The 22451-nt window shown below is 37.0% G+C and overlaps 1 protein-coding gene across 1 annotated transcript in view; it reads left to right on the forward strand.

Moving 5' to 3' along the window:
• Nucleotides 1-22451, forward strand: part of XRN2 (5'-3' exoribonuclease 2) — a 77326-nt gene that overhangs the window by 38838 nt on the left and 16037 nt on the right. The window contains exons 21-27 of the mRNA XM_027069470.2: nucleotides 6704-6787; nucleotides 7884-7981; nucleotides 8589-8668; nucleotides 9873-9929; nucleotides 17664-17732; nucleotides 17830-17961; nucleotides 18983-19110. Coding sequence (XP_026925271.1) covers nucleotides 6704-6787; nucleotides 7884-7981; nucleotides 8589-8668; nucleotides 9873-9929; nucleotides 17664-17732; nucleotides 17830-17961; nucleotides 18983-19110 — 648 coding nt within the window. The remainder of the gene's footprint in view (nucleotides 1-6703; nucleotides 6788-7883; nucleotides 7982-8588; nucleotides 8669-9872; nucleotides 9930-17663; nucleotides 17733-17829; nucleotides 17962-18982; nucleotides 19111-22451) is intronic.

Here is a 22451-nt window from a genome sequence, read left to right on the forward strand (position 1 = left end):
GGGAATTGCTGGACCATACATTCATTCTATTTTTAATTTTTGAGAAACCTTCATACTGTTTCCCATAGTGGCTGCACCAGTGTCCATTTCCACCGACAGTGTATGAGGGTTCCCTTTTCTCCACATTCTCACAAACACGTGTTATTTTCTTGTCTTTTTGATAATAGCCATTCTTAAAGATGTGAAGTGATATCTCATTGTGGTTTTGACTTGAATTTCCCTGATGATTAGTGATACTGAACACCTTTTTATGTGTCTGTTCGCCATCTGCATGTCTTTGGAAAAATATCGGTTCACATCTGCTCATTTTTTAATTGAGTTGGTTTTTTGGTATTAAGTTGTACAAGTTCTTTATATATTTTAGATATCAACCCCTTACTGGATGTATGATTTGCAAATACCTTCTCCCATTCAGTAGGTTGCCTTTTCATTTTGTAGGTGGTATCCTTCGCTGAAACACAAGCTTTTTAGTTTGATGTGGTCCCCTTTGTTTAGTTTGGCTTTTGTTGCCCTTGCCTGAGGGCACTCGCCGAAAAAAAAAAAAATTATTACTAAGACTGAAGTCAAGGAGCTTACGGTTTCTTCTAGGATTTTTTTTTTTTTTTTTTAATTTTAACTTACATCCAAGTTAGTTAGCATATAGTACAATAATGATCTCAGGAGTAGAATCCAGTGATTCATCCCCTACATATAGCATCCATTGTTTATTCCAACAAGCATTCTCCTTAAGGCCCCTTGCCCATTTAGCCCATCCCCCCTCCCACAACCCTTCCAGCAACCCTCAGTTTGTTCTCTGTGTTTAAGAGTCTCTTATGTTTTGTCTCCCTCCCTGTTTGTATATTATTTTTGCTTCCCTTCCCTTATGTTCATCTGTGTTGTATCTTAAAGTCCTCATATGAGTGAAGTCATATGATATTTGTCTTTCTCTAATTTTGCTTAGCATAATACCCTCTAGTTCCATCCACGTAGTTGAAAATGGCAAGATTTAATTCTTTTTGATTGCCGAGTGATACTCCGTTGTATATATATATCACGTCTTCTTTATCCATTCATCTATCGATGGATATTTGGGCTCTTTCCATCCTTTGGCTGTTGTTGATAGTGCTGCTGTAAACATTGGGGTGCATGTGACCCTTCAAAACAGCATACCTGTATCCCTTGGGTAAGTACCTACTAGTGCAATTGCTGGGTCGTAGGGTAGTTCTATTTTTAATTTTTTGAGGAACCTCCACACTGTTTTCCAGAGTGGCTGCACCAGCTTGCATTCCCACCAGCAGTGCAAAAGAGATCCTCTTTCTCTGCATCCTTGTCAACATCTGTTGTTGCCTGAGTTGTTAATGTTAGCCATTCTGACAGGTGTAAGGTGGTACCTCCTTGTGGTTTTAGTTTGTTTCCCTGATGATGAGTGATGTTGAACATTTTTTCATGTGTCGGTTGGCATTTTTTCATCTGATGTCTTCTTTGGAGAAGCGTCTGTTCATGTCTTTTGCCCATTTCTTCACTGGATTATTTGTTTTTTGGGTGTTGAGTTTGATAAGTTCTTTATAGATTTTGATACTAACCCTTTATCTGATATGTCGTTTGCAAATATCTTCTCCCATTGCGTCGGTTGTGTTTTAGTTTTACTGATTGTTTCCTTCACTGTGCAGAAGCTTTTTATTTTGATGAGGTCCCAGTAGTTCATTTTTGCTTTTGTTTCCCTTCCCTCTGAAGACATGCTGAGTAAGAAGTTGCTGCAGCTGAGGTCAAAGAGTTTTTTTGCCTGCTTTCTCCACTAGGATTTTGATGGCTTCCTGTCTTGACATTTAGGTCTTTCATCCATTTTGAGTGTACTTTTGTGTATGGTATAAGAAAGTGGTCCAGGTTCATCCTTCTATATGTCACTGTCCAGTTTTCCCAACACCATCTGCTGAAGAGACTATCTTTATTCCATTGGATAGTCTTTCCTGCTTTGTCAAAGATTAGTTGGCTGTATGTTTGTGGGTCCATTTCAGGGTTCCCTATTGTGTTTCATTGATCTTGTGTCTGTTTTTGTGCCAATACCATACTATCATGATTACAGCTTTGTAATACAGCTTGAAGTGCAGAATTATGATGGACTTTGTTTTTCAGTATTTCTTTGGCTATTTGGGGTCTTTTCTGGTTCCATACAAATTTTAGGATTATTTCTTCTAGCTCTGTGAAGAATGCTGGTGTTACTTTGATAGGGATTGCATTGAACATGTAGATTGCTTTGGGTAGTATCGACATTTTAACAATATTTGTACCTCCAATTGATGAGCATGGAATATTTTTCCTTTATTGTGTGTCTTCTTCAATTTCTTTCATAAGCTTTCTATAGTTTTCAGTGTATAGATTTTTCACCTCTTTGGTTAGGTTTATTTTTATGGTTTTTGGTGCAATTGTAAATGGGATTGATTCCTTGGTTTCTCTTTCTGCTGCTTAATTATTGGTGTATAGAAATGCAACTGATTTCTCTGCATTGATTTTATATCTTACAGTATTGGTGAATTCATAAATCAGTTCTAGCAGTTTTTTGGTGGAATCTTTTGGATCTTCCACATAGAGTATCATGTCGTCTGTGAAGAGTGAACTTTTGACTCCCTCCTTGCCGATTTGGATGCCTTTTATTTCTTTGTGTTGTCTGATTGCTGAGGCTAAGACTTCCAATACTATGTTGAATAACAGTGGTGAGAGTGGACATCCCTGTCATGTTCCTGAACTTAGGGTGAAAGCTCTCAGTTTTTCTTCATTAAGGATGATAATAACAGTGGGTCTTTTGTATATGGCTTTTATGATTATGAGGTATGATCCTTCTATGCCTACTTTCTTGAGGGTTTTTATCAAGAAAGGATGCTGTATTTTGTCAGATGCTTTCTTGGCATCTATTGAGAAGATCACGTGGTTCTTGTTCTTTCTTTTATTGATGTATGATGTATCACATTGATTGAGTCAGCCCTATATCCCAGGTATAAATCCCACTTGGTTGTGAAGGATAATTCTTTTAATGTATTGTTGGATCCAGTTGGCTAGTATCTTGTTGAGAATTTTTGCATCCATGTTCGTTAGGGAAATTGCTCTGTAGTTCTCCTTTTTATGGGGTATTTGTCTGGTTTTAGAACCGTCTTTTAGGAGTGTTATGCTTTAAGGTCTTACCTTCAAGTCTGCAATTCATTTGAGTTTATTTGTGTGTATGGTGCAAGAAAATGGTCACTCTTTTGCATGTAGCTTTACAGTTTTCCCCACACCATCTGTTGAAGAGACTCTTCTTTTCCATTGTATATTCTTGCCTCCTGTGTCATAAATTAATTGACCGTATACGTGTGGGGGTTTTCTGGGCTCTTTGTTTTATTCTGTTGGTCTATATGTCTGTTTTCATGTCAGTACCATACTGTTTTGATTACGGTAGCTTTGTAGTATAGTTTGAAATCAGGGCGTGTGATACCACTGGCTTTGTTCTTTCTCAGGATTGCTTTGGCTATTTGGGTTTTTTGTGGTTCCATGCAAATTGTAGGATTCCTTGTTAACTAGTTTGTGAAAAATGCCAGTGATATTTTGATAAGGGATTGCATTAAATCTGTAGATTGGTTAGGATAGTATGGGCATTTTAACAGTATTCTTCCAGTCCATAAGCATGGATTATCTTTTCCATTTATTTGTGTCTATTTCTGTTTTTTTGGTAATAGCCATCCTAATGGTTATGAAGTGGGATCTTACTATATTTTTTATTTGCATTTCCCTAATGATTAGTCATATTGAGCATCTTTTCTTGTGCTTAGCTACATCTTTGGAGAAATGTCTATTGAAGTTTTTTGCTCATGTTTGAATTGTGCTTTTGTTGTATTGTAGGAGTACCTTTATATTTTGGACACTAGTCTCATATAAGATTTTGCATTTATTTTCTTCCATTTTGTGACTGTCTTTTTACTTTGTTTGATAGTGTCCTTTGATGCACAAAAGCTTTAAATTTTGATGAAGTCCAATTTTTGTTGGACTGTTTTGTCATTGCCTGTGCTTTTGTTGTCATATCCAAGAAATCATTGCTGTATCCAGTATCATGAAGCTTCCTCCTTGTTTTCTTTTGAGAGTTTTATAGTGTTAGGTCTTAACATTTAGGTTTGATCCATTTTGAGGCAATTTTTGTATACGGTGTAAAGTTAGGGTCCAATTTCATTCTTCTGCTGTAGATATCCATTTCCCAGCACCATTTATTGAAAAGACTGCTCTTTTCCCATCAAATGGTCCTGGCACCCTTATTGATGATCATTTGACCATGTATCCGAGTGCCTGTTGATAGGCTCTCTGTTTCGCTGCCTGTTGTTATTCCTAATCTTATGCCAGTACCAAACTGTTTTAATTCCTGTAGCTTTAGAAAGTTTTGGAATCAAGTGGTGGGAGTTGTTCAACTTTATTTATTTGTTTCAAGGTTGTTTTGGGTATTTGGGGTCCCTTGAGATTCTAAATGAATTTTAGGGTGGGTTGAAATTCAGGCCTTTAATATTTTTATATTTTGTGTAAGTATTTTCATTTATTAGACTGTAGCAAGAACACAACATATTTTAAGGTAAAATTTAGTAGGGGTGCCTGGGTGGCTCAGTCGGTTGAGCGTCCTGCTTTGGCTCAGGTCATGATCTCACCGTTCACGAGTTTGAGCCCCACATCGGGCTCTATGCTGACAGCTCAGAGCCTGGAGTCTGCTTCGGATTCTGTGTTCCCCTCTTCTGTCTCCACCCCACCCCTGCTTGTGCTGTATCTCTCTCTGTCTTTCAAAAATGAATAAACATAAAAAAAAATTTTTTAAGGTAAAATTTAGTACTATTACAGTTTTTCTCATATGTCTTTAAAATTTATCGAAAGTAATGGTAACATTTAAGTCCTTGCCTAACTTGAGTGCATCTTAAAATGATAGAAGATAAAATATATCTGGGTACATTTTCAACATTTATTGAATGTGCATTGTTGTTCTTTTATAGTATTCATGTAATATTCCAGCACCTGTGTGGCTCAGTCAGTTAAGTATCTGACTCTTGATTTTGGCTCAGGTCATGATCTCATGGTTCTTGAAATCAAGCCCTGCTTCAGGCTCCGTACTGACAGTGCGGAGCCTGCTTGTGATTCTGTCTCTGCCCCTTCCCTGCTGAGCTCTCTCTCAAAATAAATACACATGCTTTAAAAAAAAAAAAAAACACATTTGTTGAACATGTGTACTTTCAATGTTGTGTTTTTATATTTAGTTAATTTATATAAGAGAAATATAGCATAGTCATTTCGAATGTTGTGTATTTTATATATGAACAGAGAATTTAAGTATTTTGATCAAAGTCACAGAGCAATAGAACTAAGATCTGAACACAGAGAGTATGAGCACTATGTTTACCTAAGTTTTACTGCTACTTAGGTTACCTGTAAATAAGCACTCTGGAAAATTTTAGGTTGTAATGTCATTTTTACTATCAGCTCACTCAGGCACTAACTTTATCACATCTGGGTATAATGCATTTCTTCCCACCCTGGCCATTAGGGCTGATTTTTTGCTTAATAACCTTATTGTTGTCATTAGCTGCTGACCAGTTGGAGTTGGCTTTTGGAGTTGATGGAATGTCTGCTTGATAATTTGGGTTTTAAGTGTATGACTAAACAAAACTTGAAAAGCTCCCTACATTTTTTTTCTGTGTAGATGTTTACCAGTAAATGAAATAGCCTAACTCAGATGATAGATGTTAATATTGAAATCACTTTTCACACTAGAAGTTAGTTTCTTTTTAACTTTAAAAAAATACATGTTTCCCTACTAGGTAATGAAATTGAACTTGTTTCTAAACTTTGAAAATATGGTAGCTAAGTAATTAATGACAACTTGGGGAGCCTTTCATTTCTCATTCTAAAGGGAACAATCACAAGTAGAGCAGTTTTGACTGTCAGTAGTTTCAAAATTATTTAGCTCTATTTAATAGCATTACTCTTTGCCATTTGTTTTAAATTTTTTAGCCAAAAGACTATTTATATTGTATACAGTACAACATACACATTTGGTTGAATAACTTCATATATTTTTCTAGTAATAGACATTGTACTACTGGTGTGCTTCTTTGAAAATTATAAATTTAGATTGAAATAAAACAATTACCTTAATTCTGGCACATTCCAGAGAACAGTTTTCAGCCTGAATACTCCCCACAGTTATTTAAGCAAGTCTCTAAAAACTTCTTGCATATAAATTAGTTATTAGGTTTTAAAATGTAAACAAAATACTGTGAAGTTTTAGAGCTGGAAGACATTCCATGTATTTATTCTAGTTGAGTATTTTAGTTGAAAACCAAGTCAGAAAGATGAAAGGACAAACTCAAGCCCTTGGCAGATTAACTGGCTTGCCCAAGGGCATCCTCGTAAGTAAGGCGAGAACAAAGACTCGTGTCCAGGTGGCTACTTGTTCAATTAATTTAAAAATTTTATCATCATAGACTTAAGATTCTGCAAACATGGCTCTTACGAGCCATTTTAAGGATGGAAAATATATAGAACTTTTGTCTTCTCTCACCACATGGGAAGTATTTGCATCTGAGATTTGACCAAATAGAGTTCAGTTTCGAAGTGTTTTTACATCAGCAAGGATATTCTACTAGAAATGTTTATTTGGACCAATGATAAATGGAATTTGGATGATCCTAATAGTTGGGTGGTTGGTGTGCATTTTTTCCCCCAGGTGTTGCTCTGTTGCCTTTTGTGGATGAGCGAAGGCTGCGAGCTGCTCTAGAAGAGGTGTACCCAGACCTCACTCCAGAAGAGAGTAAGAATTGTACTTTCACTTGATCTCAACATTGAGTCTATATCATACAGACTTTACATTTCCCTATGAAATTAGACTCTGCTTCCACTTGTCAAATTTCACATAAAGGCCTAAACCTTTGATGTTTTCTTTATAAGAAAAGTCAGCTTCTTAGAATTTATTATCCATAAATTGAATAGTAATTATAATTTTTTTAACTCACAAGTGTTTGTTAGATTTATTAAAAAGCAGCACTTCAAGAATATCCTTTGACTTTTTGGTTCTTGTATGATACGTACACACAAAAGTATTTTTCCATACTGGGTTGTATTAGTTTCCTCCATCCTCCTTCCCTTCATCTCCCCTCAGTAACAGTTTGCTTGAAAAGTTAGATTCAAACACAGGCATTTTCTCTCAGATTGCTAACCTAAAATGTTATTTTATTACAAACAGTGGCATTTTGTCATTAATACTGGTAGTTAAAAGTATTGGGAAATTGGGAAGCTAGATTCTATTGGGAAATTTATTTAACACCAGTATGATAAACCTATAGAAATAATTTCTCTGTCAGCCATCCTTAGAATAGTCTTTGTTATCAGATGGTATAATTTGTTTGGGTTTCCTCATGAAATGGTTTTATATTTCTTAAAGAAAGCAAATGAGTTCTGTACAGATAACTTTGTCCCTTATCTTACAATACTATATTCAGATATCTTTTAGTGATAATTTTTTCTGATAGTCATTGATCTTTGAAACCTTATTGTCAAAAATTATTTTTCTTTTATAGAGGCTTCACACATTTTGGCCTATAACTTTTACATTATTTTTTGTAAACTTTATACTTAAGTTTTAAAAATTTAGGTGATTTCTTGGGGTACCTGAAAGGCCCAGTCGGTTAAGCATCTGACTCTTGATCTCAGCTCAGGTCTTGATCCCACGGTTTGTGAGATCGAGCTCTGTGTCAGCCTTTGCACTGACAGCAGCCTGCTTGGGATTCTGTCTCAAAATAAATAAACTTTAAAAAATAAAATAAAATTTAGATGTTTCATTTTCTCATAAAAGTTGTGCTTGCAGATGTAATTGTTTGATCTTTATTCTTTCCTTACTTTCCTCCCAGCTAAAAGAAACAGTCTTGGAGGCGATGTCTTATTTGTGGGGAAACATCACCCACTTCACGACTTCATTTTGGAGCTCTATCAGACAGGTTCCACAGAGGTATGGTCTCTTTTTCCATCATGAGGTGTTTTTAGACAGTGTAATTATTTGATTAATCAGAAATGCATTTTTTAAATTTTGATAAAACAGAAACAAGTGTACCATTTTAACTTTTTAAAAACCCTTAAAAAGTGTGTGATTTTTTGGCATTAAGTCTGTGTACAGTGTTGTGCAGCCATCACCACTGTCCAGTTCCAGAACTGGGTATCCATTAAACAATATTAAATGATACATCTCCATTCTCCTCTCCTCTTACTTTTGGTAACTTCTATTCTACTTTCTGTCTAAGAATTCACCTGTTCTTGGTAACTCACATAAATGGAATCATGCAGTATTTGTCCTCATTGTGTCTGACTTACTTTACTTAGCTTAATGTTTTCAGGGTTCATCCATATTGTAGCAGGTGTCAGAATTTCATTCCTTTAATGGCCATTGTGTGTATATACCACATTTTGTTTATCCATTCATCTGTTGATGGGAACTTGGGTTGTTTCCTCCTCCTGGCTTTTAAGAATAGTGCTTCTATGGGCATTGGTGTACAAGTAGACGTGTGAGTCCCTGCTTTCCATTCTTCTGGATATATGATCAAGAATGCATTTTTCCACAGCCAGTGGATGTACCTCCTGAACTATGTCATGGAATGCAAGGAAAATTTTCTTTGGATGAAGAAGCTGTTCTTCCAGATCAGTAAGCATTCATTTGTGTAAATTGGTACAACTGGGAAGAAGTTTAGTTAGCATTTTGTCTTTGTTGCCTACATGTTTTATTTTCTAGTAATAGTGAGAAAACAAAACAACAGAAAACCTGCTGCACTATGAAAAAGACTTGGGGTGAGAGCCCAGCTCTTCAACCCAGTGGCTGTGTCACTGTGTATAGGGAGCCCTGGGGGTTCCTAAAGCCCTTTCAGGAGATCCATGAGGTCAAAATTATTTTCATGATAATACTAAGATGCTGTGATATATTTGCTTTTCTCACTCTCTTTCTCTCTTGAGTGTACAATGGAGTTTTCCAGAAACTGAATGTAGTGTGATAGATATCTTAGGAGATTAAATCAGAAGCAGATAAGAGAATCCAGCTATTAAGATAGATATTAAACCAGATATTAAAGAAATTTTCAGAAATGTAAGACAATGAGACTTCTCATTATTTTTTTTTCATTTTGTAAAATATAGTTTTTTATTAAAAATGTTATTTATGTTATAGGTTTATTGTTATCTTTAAATTAGTATTTTAGAAATTTTGTAATTTTAATTTTTAAAAGGTATATATTGATAGACATAACCAATGTAAGCAAAAGCTTTTTGAGGTCCTTGATTTTTAGGAATGTTTTAAAGGGGTTCTGAGATCAGAGTTTGGGAATTCTTGGTCACAGAGTATGTGTATCTTCTTTTCTACATAATATTGGATGGTTTTCCAAAGTGATTACACTATTTTATAATCTCAGTGGCAGTTTGTGAGAGGTGTTGCTCTGCATTCCTGCAAACCTTTGGAATTGTCATCACCTTAATTTTTGTCAATTTAGTGGATGCCTGTTGGCTTACAGTTGCCTTTCTCTGATTACTAATGAAATCAAATGCCATATGGTATATTTATTAACCAGTTGGTTTTCCTCATTTAAAAAGTGCCTGTTCTATTCTTCTGTTTGGTTATTTGTTCCCCTGACGCCCCTTTTTTGATTTGTTTGTATCCTTTACAAATTCTGATAGGAGCCTTTTGCAGAAAATAGTTCTCTGTTAAGGAGATTACAAACAAGGAAGACAGGGTCCTTTTGAAAGCTATAATTGGTTATGTTGTTTTTGTTGGTACATTTTAATGAGTTCTCTTTCCTAAAGTAATATCTTACTTCCACGTATCCAGAAGGCTACAACTTAACTGTCTTCCTTGTCTTTAGAATAGTATGTTCTCCTGTCCCCATGTTACGAGATCTGGCACAGAACACTGCAATCAGGTAAGTCTTCCAAAATTCACGTCATTTGACCAAAACACAGCTCTGTAACTTGCAAATAAGTCTAAAAAGACCTCTGAATCACAAGGAAATGGCAGCTATTAATCTACCAATGCTTTGAGATTCGAGAGTCCCTGTGTTGCAAACCTTGGAACAGAGCCTCTTGACTTTAAATTATGTATATTGTTAAAGTTACTGATTGAACAAGCTTGCTTCTCGGCTTTCTGGTTTCCCTTGACAACCTCTAATTCTTCCCGGATTAGTAAGTGGGAGGTAGAAAGTAGGAGTTTCTAGGAGTAGTTGTATGTAGGAGCAAACAGACCTCTACACCCCAGAGGCCCACACAGCTTCACTGTGTTACAACAGATTATTTTAATTATATTTACAGTTGTGGCTCTGCAGAGTTTAAAAACAAAACTATTACATCCTTTACTTTGGTTGAGATAGAATGATTTTATGGAAATTTTTACCAACAATTAATATACAAACTTAAAGGGCTAATTTCTGCTACCTGGAAAACTTACTTATATTTCATTTCTTGCATGATGACAGCATTTTCTGTGTGTAAAATATAATATGATTGTTTAGAATTAAAAACCAACAAATTACTATTTGCTTAATTAGTGTATGTAATTACTAATCTTGACAACAGGGTTTTTGTTACTATCATTTTCTGCAGTCTTCAGGCAAGACTAAGGCAAACACATCTTAGCGAGGATTTTGTGAAAGGCTGTGTAGGAAGAATATTTCCCACTCATACTATTTCTCTGATTCTTGGGAAACATTTTAGATTTATCATTATAAAGTGAAAGCATGTTCATTTTCCTATCCTTAATGGATTTAGGTAGCACCTGCAATTTTAGGAGGTATGTATGTATGTATTTATTGTGGTGATAGACTGAATGTGATGTTTTCTTTTTCTTTTTTCTTTTTTATAATATAATTTGTTATCAAATCGATTTCCATACAACGCCCAGTGCTCATCCCAACAAGTGAGAAGGAGTTTTATTTAAAAAAAAAACTGTCATGAATTTGGAAAATCTTTCTAGATTAGTTGCTTTTATTTATCTTTACGCACATGTTTTGTTTACACATAATTTGTTCTAGCTCTTTGTCTTTGAGCTCTTCTGTTATGGGTAGAGTTAGAATTGTGAGCCAAGCTCTTGAGCCCTTCACACGAATAGTCTGGTTTGGGCAGATCCATTGAGGATGCTCTGTGTTCACCCTTGGGGTCTCTGCCTTGCAGTGGTGCTTCAGGTCATTTAATCCCACTGGATCCGTCTTCAGATTGTCACATGTTTGCTTGTGCTCCTCCGTTTTTCTGCATGTTTTCAAGAGCCTTTCTGCCCAGCCCTCTAGAAGTAGTTAACTTTACTTACCTTTCTAATTAGGATAGAGAAACTTGTCCAAGGGAAGAATTACAAAATTGACAAATCCTTTAGCTTCTGTTTGTATGGTGTTGTTAGTGTTGGTTGGTTATGAGCCTGAGGGGCCTTTGGTATTATTTGGTATCCATGATGTTCACAAGATTATCTGATGTATAAGATAAATCCCTACATGTGTATTCAGGTACATGTTGAAAAAAGCTTCATAATAAAATTGATTTGAGTTAATTTCCTAGAGATTTGTGAAAGACCACATTAATTTTTACCTTATGAGGTAATTTTCATTGTTTCCCCTGAGGGGTAATGAGGTTGATCCAGTTTACTGCATATTTTTGTGTGTGTGTTTGTTTGGGGGCTTGTTGTTCATCCCAGTGTTGTGTTTGCTCTATAAGGGAAAATCTATGAATGCAGCCTCCGGTGCCAATTGCAGTTATTTCTCTCTGTTTTGACTCCTGGCATCTTTTCCCTTCTCTGTTTGGGTGCATCTGGTATTCCATTCCACATCAGAGAAACCATTGAGTGTAGGTGGGTTCTTCCCATCGCATTGGTCTTACTTGTAGTAGGAAAGTGTATGAGTAGGAAAGTGTAGTAGGAAAGTGTATGAGAGAGGTTGTTGAAGTGTTTAAGTTCCTAGAAGGACCCTTCGAAAATAGAGGCGGCTGTGACCTAGGAAATCTTTTATTCTTTTCTAATTCTGATCCCATAAATCAGTATATTAGTAGCTTAACTTTGAATAGAACTGAGCTATCCCCTTTAATTTTCCTCATCCTGCATTTCACCATTGTAATTTGCTTAGCTGTAATATCTTTAGAATATTGTTTGTTAACTTTAAATATATAAAACCTCGTAAGTATATACAACCTCATATGATTTTAAAATTAAAGGGAAGTTCTCTTCCACTGCAGCGGCACAATTTTCTGTTCTTCTGGAGTAGACACACACACACACACACACACACACACACACACACACCCCTTTGTTTTACCTCACATTCAGTGTTCCATACTTCTTTGTCCAGTGCCTGTCCCTGGCTGATCTCTCTTTTCTGTCTCTGAGCAGTTGCCCAGACTCAGGAGCCTCTAGTTCTATATTACATTCCATGTGCTTAGCCTCTCATTCTACAATAAGCCCTGTATCTATACCACTGTTCTGGAATTTTTTTCCCCTGTTATTTTTTATCCCTGGCTCTTCCCAGTGGGCCTATTTTGTAGGGTTTTTTTTTCCTTTATTTTATAGTTTCTTCTCCTGAATTACTATAGTGACTTCCCAGCTGATTTATTTGATTCCGCCTTCCCCACTGACTCTGTTGGCATATGCTATAAGTCTTCTCTCTCTTAAAAGCACTACCCGTCCTCAGAAATCTTTGCTCTAGAGTGCCAGTGGAATTAAACTTTGCTTTGTCGAGGTCTGTCACAGTTTGGCAGAGCCATCGCTCTGTGCTTAAATCCACGTAGTTGCTCACAGACACTTCCCTCCTCCTTGTAACCATGCTCTTCCCATCACTATCACACTAACCTCTGTATCTTCCTCTCATTGTTTGGAATGCCCGTTCCTTTATAGCCTATCCTTCATAGCTTTTCTTCTGTTCTACAAGGTGATCTGTAGTTTATATAATCTTCTTGTGTGTTATTTTCATCAGCAGCATTTAGTTTTCTTTTTTTCTCATAGCACCTAGCATAGTTCTGAACCTGTGTAAAAGCCCAGTTGTTCATAGTGTTCATAGTGTCAAAGCCCAGTGTTTTACAGAGCCTTCCAGGAGCCCTTATTTCTTCAGAGAAGTGTTTCTCAAACTTTCTGTAGTCACCTTTGGATGAATCAGGCAAGGGATAGAGTGTTTTATCTCTTCAAGGAGGTTTTTTTAAAAATGTGAGTTTTTTAATGTAACTGTTACTGCAGTGTCTATAATGCTTATGGCTGGCAAGCAGGTGATTTGAAATCAGAAGCCTAGAGGAAGAGGAGTATATACAGTTAGTCACAGACTTGATGGTGAAAACTCTTGGAAGGGTTTATCTTCCACTACCTGGTTAGCTACTTCTGACAGAATGTCAGAAAAGACATCTTAAGTCCTATAAACTCTTTAAGTGCTTTAAAATGTCAAGTATATGAATCATGAAGTTTTCCCTACAAGAACAGTTTGCATTGATATGCTGATTTAGCATTAATTACAGAAGGTATCAGGGAAAGGTGGGGTAAAAATGGGGAGTGCAGGCAGTAACTTGATATTTAGAGTTTTCTGCTATCTTTGTGAAGTGTACTAGCACTCTCAAACAGTAATAGTACTTAAAATAGCATTTCTAAGGGTAATTCTTAAAGTGAATTGAGTTGGAAAGGGGTGTTGTACATTCGTTTCCTTTCCTGTTGAGACTTTGCTGTAGTATTTTCTTCTAATAGTGTCTAAAGTGCTACTTGTGATACAGATGAAAGCACTGCTCAGTTTTGTTATTTTCAACCATGCTTAAGTTTACCATTTTTGTATTTTTGTCCTTAGTGTGTTTCTGGTAACAGTTAGGTGATTATGTGAAATAATAGGGAAGTTCCCTACCAAGGGAAGGGTCCATCATACTTCTCCTGAGGCAGGGCTTCTCAGTGGGTAGAAGTTTGTGCTAGATGAGTCAGCACGGTGCCACCTAGAAGTGGTGAAAAATAGTCCTGTTTACGGAATTAGATGAAGCTGGATGAAGCCGTGTACGTCTAAACACAGTTATCTTACCTTAGCTGGGCAGTCTGTTGAATGTATAAGCTGTTCTGTTAACTCATTTCCTCCCTGAAGCTGCTTCTGTCTTACCTCCCTGATACTGCTTTCCTTCCCCTGGTGCTCTCTACAGTTAAGCTCTTTTGTTTCTGGTGGTAGAAATTTGTCAGAGTAATCTGCATTTTTTCTTATTATTTCTATTATTTTTCTTATATATTTTATTATAATAAAATAATTTCTATTATTTTAGTTTCTCTGTCTATAAGAATTTTAATTACTTACATAAATAAACCTGAAAAAAATGAAGGAACTTTAAAAGCTTGGATCTCAGTACAGTTCCCCTTTGGGACTTTGCCTAATGAGTTCCTGCCTCTTTACGTGTTTCTCTTTTTGGAGATGTTTGTTTAAGTTGCGGCTGATGTTATCACATTGGAAAAATACAGTTGAGTTGTGCTTTAGCTTCTTTTGTTCTTTAATTTCTAAAAATGTAATAGTTCTTAGTATATATTTTTGGGAACAAATTACTAAAAAAAATCTCAACCAGTGAAAGCTTAATTCATTTAGGAGAGAGTAAGTCTTCAAATTGTACTCAAAGGTCCAAGGGAAAAGAATGCTTTAATCTTTGAGGTCAAAAATAGTATCCCATGTCCCTTCAATAGGGACCTCCAAACTTATTTTTAGATGCGCCCTTTCTGTCTCCTAATGGTTTGTTCCCTCCCTATTAAGTATATAGATCACTTTGTGGAGTTTGGCTCTGAGAGGAAGTAGGGGAGATGTTGGAGATTTTTTTCCTATTACCTTGGAAATGTTTTCCCTTTTAGAGCATGAGCATGAAGGATGGAATTTTTTTTTAATGTTGATTTATTTATTTTGAGAGAGGGTGCAAGCAAGGAAGGGGCAGACACAGAGGGAGAGAGAGAATCACAAGCAAGCTCTGCACTGTCAGCACAGAGCCCAGTGACAGGCTCAAACTCATGAACCTCGAGATCATGACCTGAGCTGAAATCAAGAGTCAGGTGCTTAACTGACTGAGTCACCCAGGTACCCCAAGGATGGGATTTTTAAAGCAGTTTTATTGAGGAACAGTTGACATACAGTAAACTGCATCTTTCATAAATAAATGGATTTGTTTTCTCAAACACTGATTTCAGCTGTCTTACTAAATCTCTGATTGTAACCATTGTCCTTCAGGAGAGATTATCCCTGTGACCCTGGGGTTATCTCCTTACCTTTGCTGTTTCCTTCACTTAGCTTCCAGTCTTTCTGCACATGACTTGCAGATCTTCATCTCAAGCCCTCTCCTCAATGTGTTTCCACTTGCCATTTCTTTTGTCTGCCCAGCATTCTCATCTCAAGCACACATTGAAGGCCCTTGCCTAGACTATGTTGAAGACCTTTTGGTTCTCTCCCTCTGCTCTCTGACACACTGTTGCCAGGAGGTTCTGTTTGAATTGCCTCCTTGATTATATTTACTCCCTCACTGCCTGAAGCAGCTTCATGTTGTGTTCAGGACAGCCTCCTGAGGACATTAACCCAGTTCAGGCAGCCTGTCTTCCTGCCCACTTCTGTTCACAAACTTTTTTGCTCCAGTCTAGCTCTTTCCAACTGAGATTCCACCTGGGAGTTAAGGCTTGAGAGCTTAAAGCATTCATTGCGTGTAACAAGTTGGTTTGTGTCGTCCTGCTCCTTTAGAATGGAACTAGTTATGAATCTTTCTTGGGAGAATTGAGGATGTAATCACTCAGGTCACTTTCATACAGCTGCTGTTCCAATTCAACTGAGCTATTCCTTGGTCCTGGGACCCCTTTCCACATCTTGGTTACATTTATTTCCTCTCTCATTTGGTAACCAGTCCTGTCCCACCTTATACCAAGGCCTCTTGGATGATGTTTTCCTTGGTCCCCTGTGAAAGAATGCTCTTCCCTCTTCTCCATACACACATGCTTTGATCCCACACAAAGACATGTATGGAAGGCATGTGCATACAGATACTTTGACTCAGCATCTTTTCTGCACCTGTTGTTGCCTTTTCCACTTTTATTCCTTATGAAAATATTACTAAACATTTCTTATTTCCTTTAACAGAAGGGGAAGCAGGGTTGCTCCCTGGCGGCCATTTGTGCCCCCACACTACTCTGAGACCACGTGTGCTGTGGGAACTCTTAAAGCTTATTTGGTAAACTGCCGAAAAGCCCTGCTGACACAAAGATACCTGCTTTGAGACACTTTAGTTGCAAGTGTTGCTTTATTACCGATTTTCTGTCTTTACTTTGTACCTAGAAGGCCCTAATGAACTCCTGTACTTAACTACCATTTTCTCTGCCACCCTCTTAAACCTGTAACACTGCCCTAAGCCACCTTGCCCAGTAGAGAACATTTGAGATAAAGGTGGTTGCCAGTGAAGAGTGAGTTGTAAGAGGAATGGATTGAGTAAATGAAGTATTGTTCAGCTGCTCTTGAACTCCGCATTTTTATTATAAATGAAGTTATTTTTCTGTACTTAAAATATACAGTTAAATCCCAGTGCAACGAAAATAGACCCTAATAATATAAAGTGGCAGTATTTGAAGAAAAAAAAAGTTAGCTGTCTCAAATGTCAACCAGTTCAATAAAACCTTTTTGAATAAAACCTTTTTCAACTGATTGCCGTCATGGAGGAATTTTGGAAATACTAAAAAAACACAGAGAAGGAAAGGCGATGATAATACAGTGAACATCACTGATAACCTTTTGGTGAATATATGTCTAGTCTGTTGTATATGTATTTTCCCCATGTCAGTGGGTGTTCTCTTACTAAATTTTTTGTAATGTCAATTGAGGATTCCGTTTTTAGGGAGAACCTTAGTTTCTTTAACCACTCCGCTATTACTCATACATTTCAGTTGTAGTTTTTCAACATGAATACTAATGTTGTGAATATCCTTAGGTATAAACCTTGTATGTGTCCAGAGTCTTAACTGCTGTGTCAAAAGGAAAACTTGTGTACTTACCAGGCTTTGGGACACACTCACCCCACCAGAAAGGAAGCTTGATTAAGCTTATATTCACAGTCCAAGAGTACAGACTTATAAAATAAGTCACTCTGTAGTTTTCAAAGTGTGACCATTCCTGAAGGAAGAGAAACATCCTAATAGAGCATGATACAGGGTTTCAACTGGGAAATTTAATGTTTTTTTCTCCGTAGATTATTTGTGTTCACTTTCTGAGTTTGCAAGTGTTTCTGGTGGCATTTGCATCTTATTTTTGTGACAAGAGCTAATCTTCCCTAAGATGCTACAGGGAAAGTCTTCATCCTACACTAAACAGAATGAAAGGCATTTTTTGAAATTTTTTGTTGTTGCAAACCTCTTCCATCTATCTCCAGTATCCTGTTGGTATTTCTCGAGAGTTGAGGCAGGGTCTGTCCTTTGTCTGTGGTCACCCACAGTTAGTGAGAGTATGGCTCTTCCCACACAGAAAATTACATGAAGGCTGTGTACTAGCGATTAGTTTGGGGAAGGAGATATTCAGCCATTTGATGAAACTATCAGTTAAAAGAATTTTTGGAGAAGACTTTGGAATTTTAATTACTCTTTTTTTAAACATGAAAAGTACCTCAGTTTAAAATAGTTAAGCCAAGGTAATATTAAAATCACTAAATTGTGTTTTGCTCTCTTCTAGTATTAATTTTAAAGACCCACAGTTTGCTGAAGACTACATTTTTAAAGCTGTAATGCTGCCAGGAGCAAGGTAACAGCGATGTGGCCATTAAATATAAACTATCTAGTTTTATTTTGTATGAACAATGTTTATCCCAGTACTGAATATTGTATTTTCAAATGGTCAGAAAACCAGCACCAGTACTGAAACCAAGTGACTGGGAAAAGTCCAGCAATGGACGGCAGTGGAAGCCCCAGCTTGGCTTCAGTCGGGACCGGCGGCCTGTCCATCTAGATCAGGCTGCATTCAGGACTTTGGGGTGAGTGGTAGGTTGCTATCCTTTGTATATTTTGCTTTTTTGGAATCATTCACAGGCATTAGGTCAATGTTTATGTCATAAGTACTTAAGCCTAGTCGGCAAATATTTTAATGACTTTGATGCTTTTATGCTCTTCATTTTTTAAAATTCACTTCCGTTTCTTTGGTATAGTATTATGCTTTATGTATTGCTTGAGAATTCTGTTATTTTCCCTTAAGAGGTTTTGCTGTCTTTCTGACAGTTATTTCAAAGGAATAAAACATTTTCTTTACCCTCAAGAAAGTTTTAGCTGAATTAATATGCGGCAGAATCTGTTTAAAGTGTTACTCAATATATTACCATGTATGTAATGCGTAATACGTAACAAGTACGTAGTATGATACATGATCAATACAATAACTCTTAACTTTGATCCAAATTCCTACTCCTTGGAATTTGTCCTGAGAAAATAATTTTAGAGAAGTATAAAGTTATATGCCCAAATCTCTAATGAATTGTTATCAATAATAGTAATACTCAATGAGAGGAATGGTTTGGTAAACTAGAAGATGTCACCATGGTATTCTGTAGGTGTACATATTATAATTTTGCAGACTATGACAACTATAGGGTAATGTTTGATATAATCGAAAATAGCAAGATACAGAGCAGCAATGTATACAGTGATAGCAACAACATGGGTCCTTAAGGACAAAACTGAAATATGATACAAAAAAGAAAAGTAGACTAACTTTTTGCATGAAGTAATTAATATATTAATTAATTTAGTAATTAGTAATTAATTAATAAATACCTAAATAATTACCAATTAATCTTGGTGTGGCAAATGAACATATTCTGTCACCATTACTATCCGTGGTACTGTTTTGAACTTTGTTAATTATAAATCTTTTAAGGTTGTGTTCTCTTAATCACATCTAGTAGTAAAGAGACCACTACTAGCATTTATTTAATTTGTGTCAGCTATGATGTGGTGGCTAGATCTATAATTTGTTTTCTGGTTGGTGGGGTCCTTTTACAGCCATGTTATGCCAAGGGGCTCAGGGGCTGGCATTTACGGCAATGCTGCACCACCACCTGCGACCTATCAGGGAAACTTATACAGGCCACTGTTGAGAGGACAAGCCCAGATTCCAAAACTCATGTCAAGTAAGTTTTTATTAGTTGATTATTTTACATGCTAAGTTAAATATTACAACAAAGGTAAACCAACCTAATCTCATTGCTAAAAAGATTTGTCAGGGCAGAGATAGTGGACTTAAAAAACATAATTTAGGAGAACTGTAAGAGAATGCTTCATGTAAATTTTGAAGATACTTTTATCTTGGCTGTGTATAGCTAATTGAATAATATGAACTGGATTTCTTATTTTCATCTGTAACTCTACTAGAGTGAACGTATGCAGAAAGAAATATGTGGAGAGATTGGCTACTTACTTCATTAATACAAGTATTGGGGCAGTTAAATCGGATGCTAGATATGGAATTGCAACCTCTTAATCGATTGAAAGATGACAGTATCCCTTTCTCACGATGCATATTGTATCTCAGGATTCCTTAGGATAAAGCCAGGCATTGCTTTAGGTAGTAATACTCCTTTAACTCTGGTTCTGTGAAAATCTTGGCCTTTCCCTAACCCCTGGTAACCAGTTTTGGTGCACAGAAGTGGTCCGGAAATGTTACCCATTGAAAATAGTTACATCGCATTTGAATTGCAGTGGACAGAGGGAAGAAAGAGTTAAAGGTTAGACTTTTCATAGATTCTGTATTAATTTTAAACTGTATCCCCATATTGTTATTTTTGAGTTCCATGGTTGTGTTCGTTTACCAAGAAAGTAGAAGTCATGTACCAGGTTCTCAAAACCATTTTCTTTGTAAGGTAATTCCTAGTTGTCTGGTTGCTACCCAACCAAACAATGGCAGCATGGCAGCAGGGGGATTTGACTGTAGCAAGATGCTAACATTTGTTAAATCTAAGTGTCATTCATTTAAGTTTCTTTCTGAATGCTTGAAATATTTCATGAAAATTAATTAACAAAAATAGAGGGAGCTGCTGTAAGAAATCTTTTTCAACCGAAGTTGTAGGGGTGCCTGGGTGGTTCAGTTGGTTAAGTGGTTGAGCACCCGACTCTTGGTTTCGGCTCAGGTCATGATCTCATGGGTTCAGGAGTTCAAGCCCAGATCAGGGTCTGCGCTGACAGCACGGATGGAGCCTCCTTGGGATTCTCTGTCTCCCTCTTTCTCTGCCAGTGTCCCATGTGCGTGCTCTCTCTCTGTCTCTCTCTGTCTCTCTCTCTCTCTCTCTCTCTCAAAAATAAATAAACATTTTAAAAAATGTTTAAAAAAAAGTGGGGGGGCGCACCTGGGTGGCTCAGGTGGTTAAGCGTCCAACTTCTGCTCAGGTTATGATCTCACGGTTCATGAGATAAAACCCTGCGTTGGGCTCTGTGCTGACAGCTCAGAGCCTAAAGTTGCCTTGGATTCTGTGTCTTGCTCTCTCTCTGCTCCTCCCCCGCTCACACTCGGGGTCTCTCTCTCCTTCAAAAATAAACATTAAAAAAATTTTTTTTAAGTAAAAAAAAAAAATCAATCTTGGAGTTGTCAAAGAAATACCAGATTAATGTGAAGATTGTTGCGAAGTATTTATGATATGTGCCTACCACTGTTTGCATGCTAATTATAAACCCATATTTTAACCTAAAGCCCACCCAGATTTTCCTAATCTAGTATCCAGGAAGAAATGGGTTCTAAAGGTGTCTCTCTCAGAGCCCTCTGTGTTCAGTGTATTCTCTCTGTCTCTCTTTCTCTGTATGCTGTGTGGCTTGACACTGAATGGAGCATTATTAGACTCCATGAAAACCATGGAGTTCAGCGGTTTTATTCTATTTAATGAACACAGAAGGGGTACAGAATATTTTTAATGGGTCTTGTGGGGATCTGCTTGGTGCAGTAATTTACTTAATTCCTTTCCCCCCAAGATTCAGCAAATAACATTTCTGTATATTTCCATATATATATTATCAAGCCATGCCACATACAACAAGAGTCTCGTCCCTTTGAAAGAGCTATCTATGCCCTGAAATTTTACTAGTAAATGCTGAAAGCACATCCAGCTTATTGGTTTTTTTTTAATGTTTATTTTTGAGAGAGAGAGAGTGCATGTGCATGCTCATTTGGGAGCAGGAGAGGGGCAGAGAGAGGGAAACAGAGAGTCCAAAGCAGGCTCCAAGTTGTCAGTACTAAGCCCAATGCAGGGCTTGATGGGGACTGAACTCACATACCTTGAGATCATGACCTGAGCATAAGTCGGATGCTTAACTGACTCAGCCACCTAGGCACCCCTCCGCAGTTAAAGCCAACTGTTTATTGACACATTCCTTGCCAGTTCCTTTTATCTAATGGCTCTTCACCATGTACTTCTATCCATAATGGTATCACAGCTTCCAGGTGGGGAAAAAAATTGAGACACAGAATGCTAGAGCCAAGTATAATCTCCGTAGGTTATTTCTCAAGATGATGGTTATGTGGCATTCCTGAGGTTGTTGCGTCTAGTAAACTTTGAGAGATTTGGAAAGAGGTTTGAGTAGCAAAGGTAAAAGCATGTGTTCTCCATTATGCAGCTTCCTTCCATTTCATGTTTCCTAAGGCCCAGTCACTGGGCTTGCTGCCACCATAATCACCCAGCTACTTACGTAACACCTTTTAAAGTCTTTTTTTTTTTTTTAATTTGATTTATTTTGAATACATAAATTACAGTAAAACCTTAGTTTGCAAGTATAATTCATTCCGGTAACATGCTTGTAATCCAAAGCACTTTGTATATCAAAGTGAATTTCGAGAACCATTGGCTCAGTTGTGATCATGTGACATTCAGCATCACATACTACTCGTATCAACTACTCATTTTATCAAGTTAAAATTTATTGGAAATGTTTGCTTGTCTTGCAGAACAGTTGCAGAACAAGTTACTCGCAATCCAAGGTTTTACTGTATATCAATACTGTGTGACATGAGTTTGATGTGCTAGTTGTATTTTTTTCAAATATATGTCAAAATAAATACATAACTGTAAAGACAAAAAGCTTGTTCACAGACCCCCAGAAATTGATTGTGTGTATCACTCATGGTATACACTTTGGGAAATGTTGCCTAGATCTTTTAGGGAATCCTAGGCCCACATGAGAATCTGTAAACAAAACATGGATTCCCTTCACAGAAAATCACTCACTCAGTGTGCAGTTTGTATAAATCTGAGTGCTTCATTCTCAGGTCCCCTATCAGTCTGCAGAATTCTTCTCCAACAGTAAGAGAAAGAAGGAAGTCAGAAAGTTCTTTTATTTATCAGGGTCACACCAAAGGCAGAGAATTTCATGTCTTTTGGGGCCTGCAAGTTTATAGTTCTTAGTTTGCCTTCTTTAGGAACAGTTACCTCTTACCAGCATCTGTGCATTTTACTTCAAATAGTGGGGTCACCTCTCCCTTTTTACTACT

This window comes from Acinonyx jubatus, chromosome A3 (genome assembly GCF_027475565.1).
Source record: "Acinonyx jubatus isolate Ajub_Pintada_27869175 chromosome A3, VMU_Ajub_asm_v1.0, whole genome shotgun sequence".
In the NCBI taxonomy this organism is placed as follows: domain Eukaryota; kingdom Metazoa; phylum Chordata; class Mammalia; order Carnivora; family Felidae; genus Acinonyx; species Acinonyx jubatus.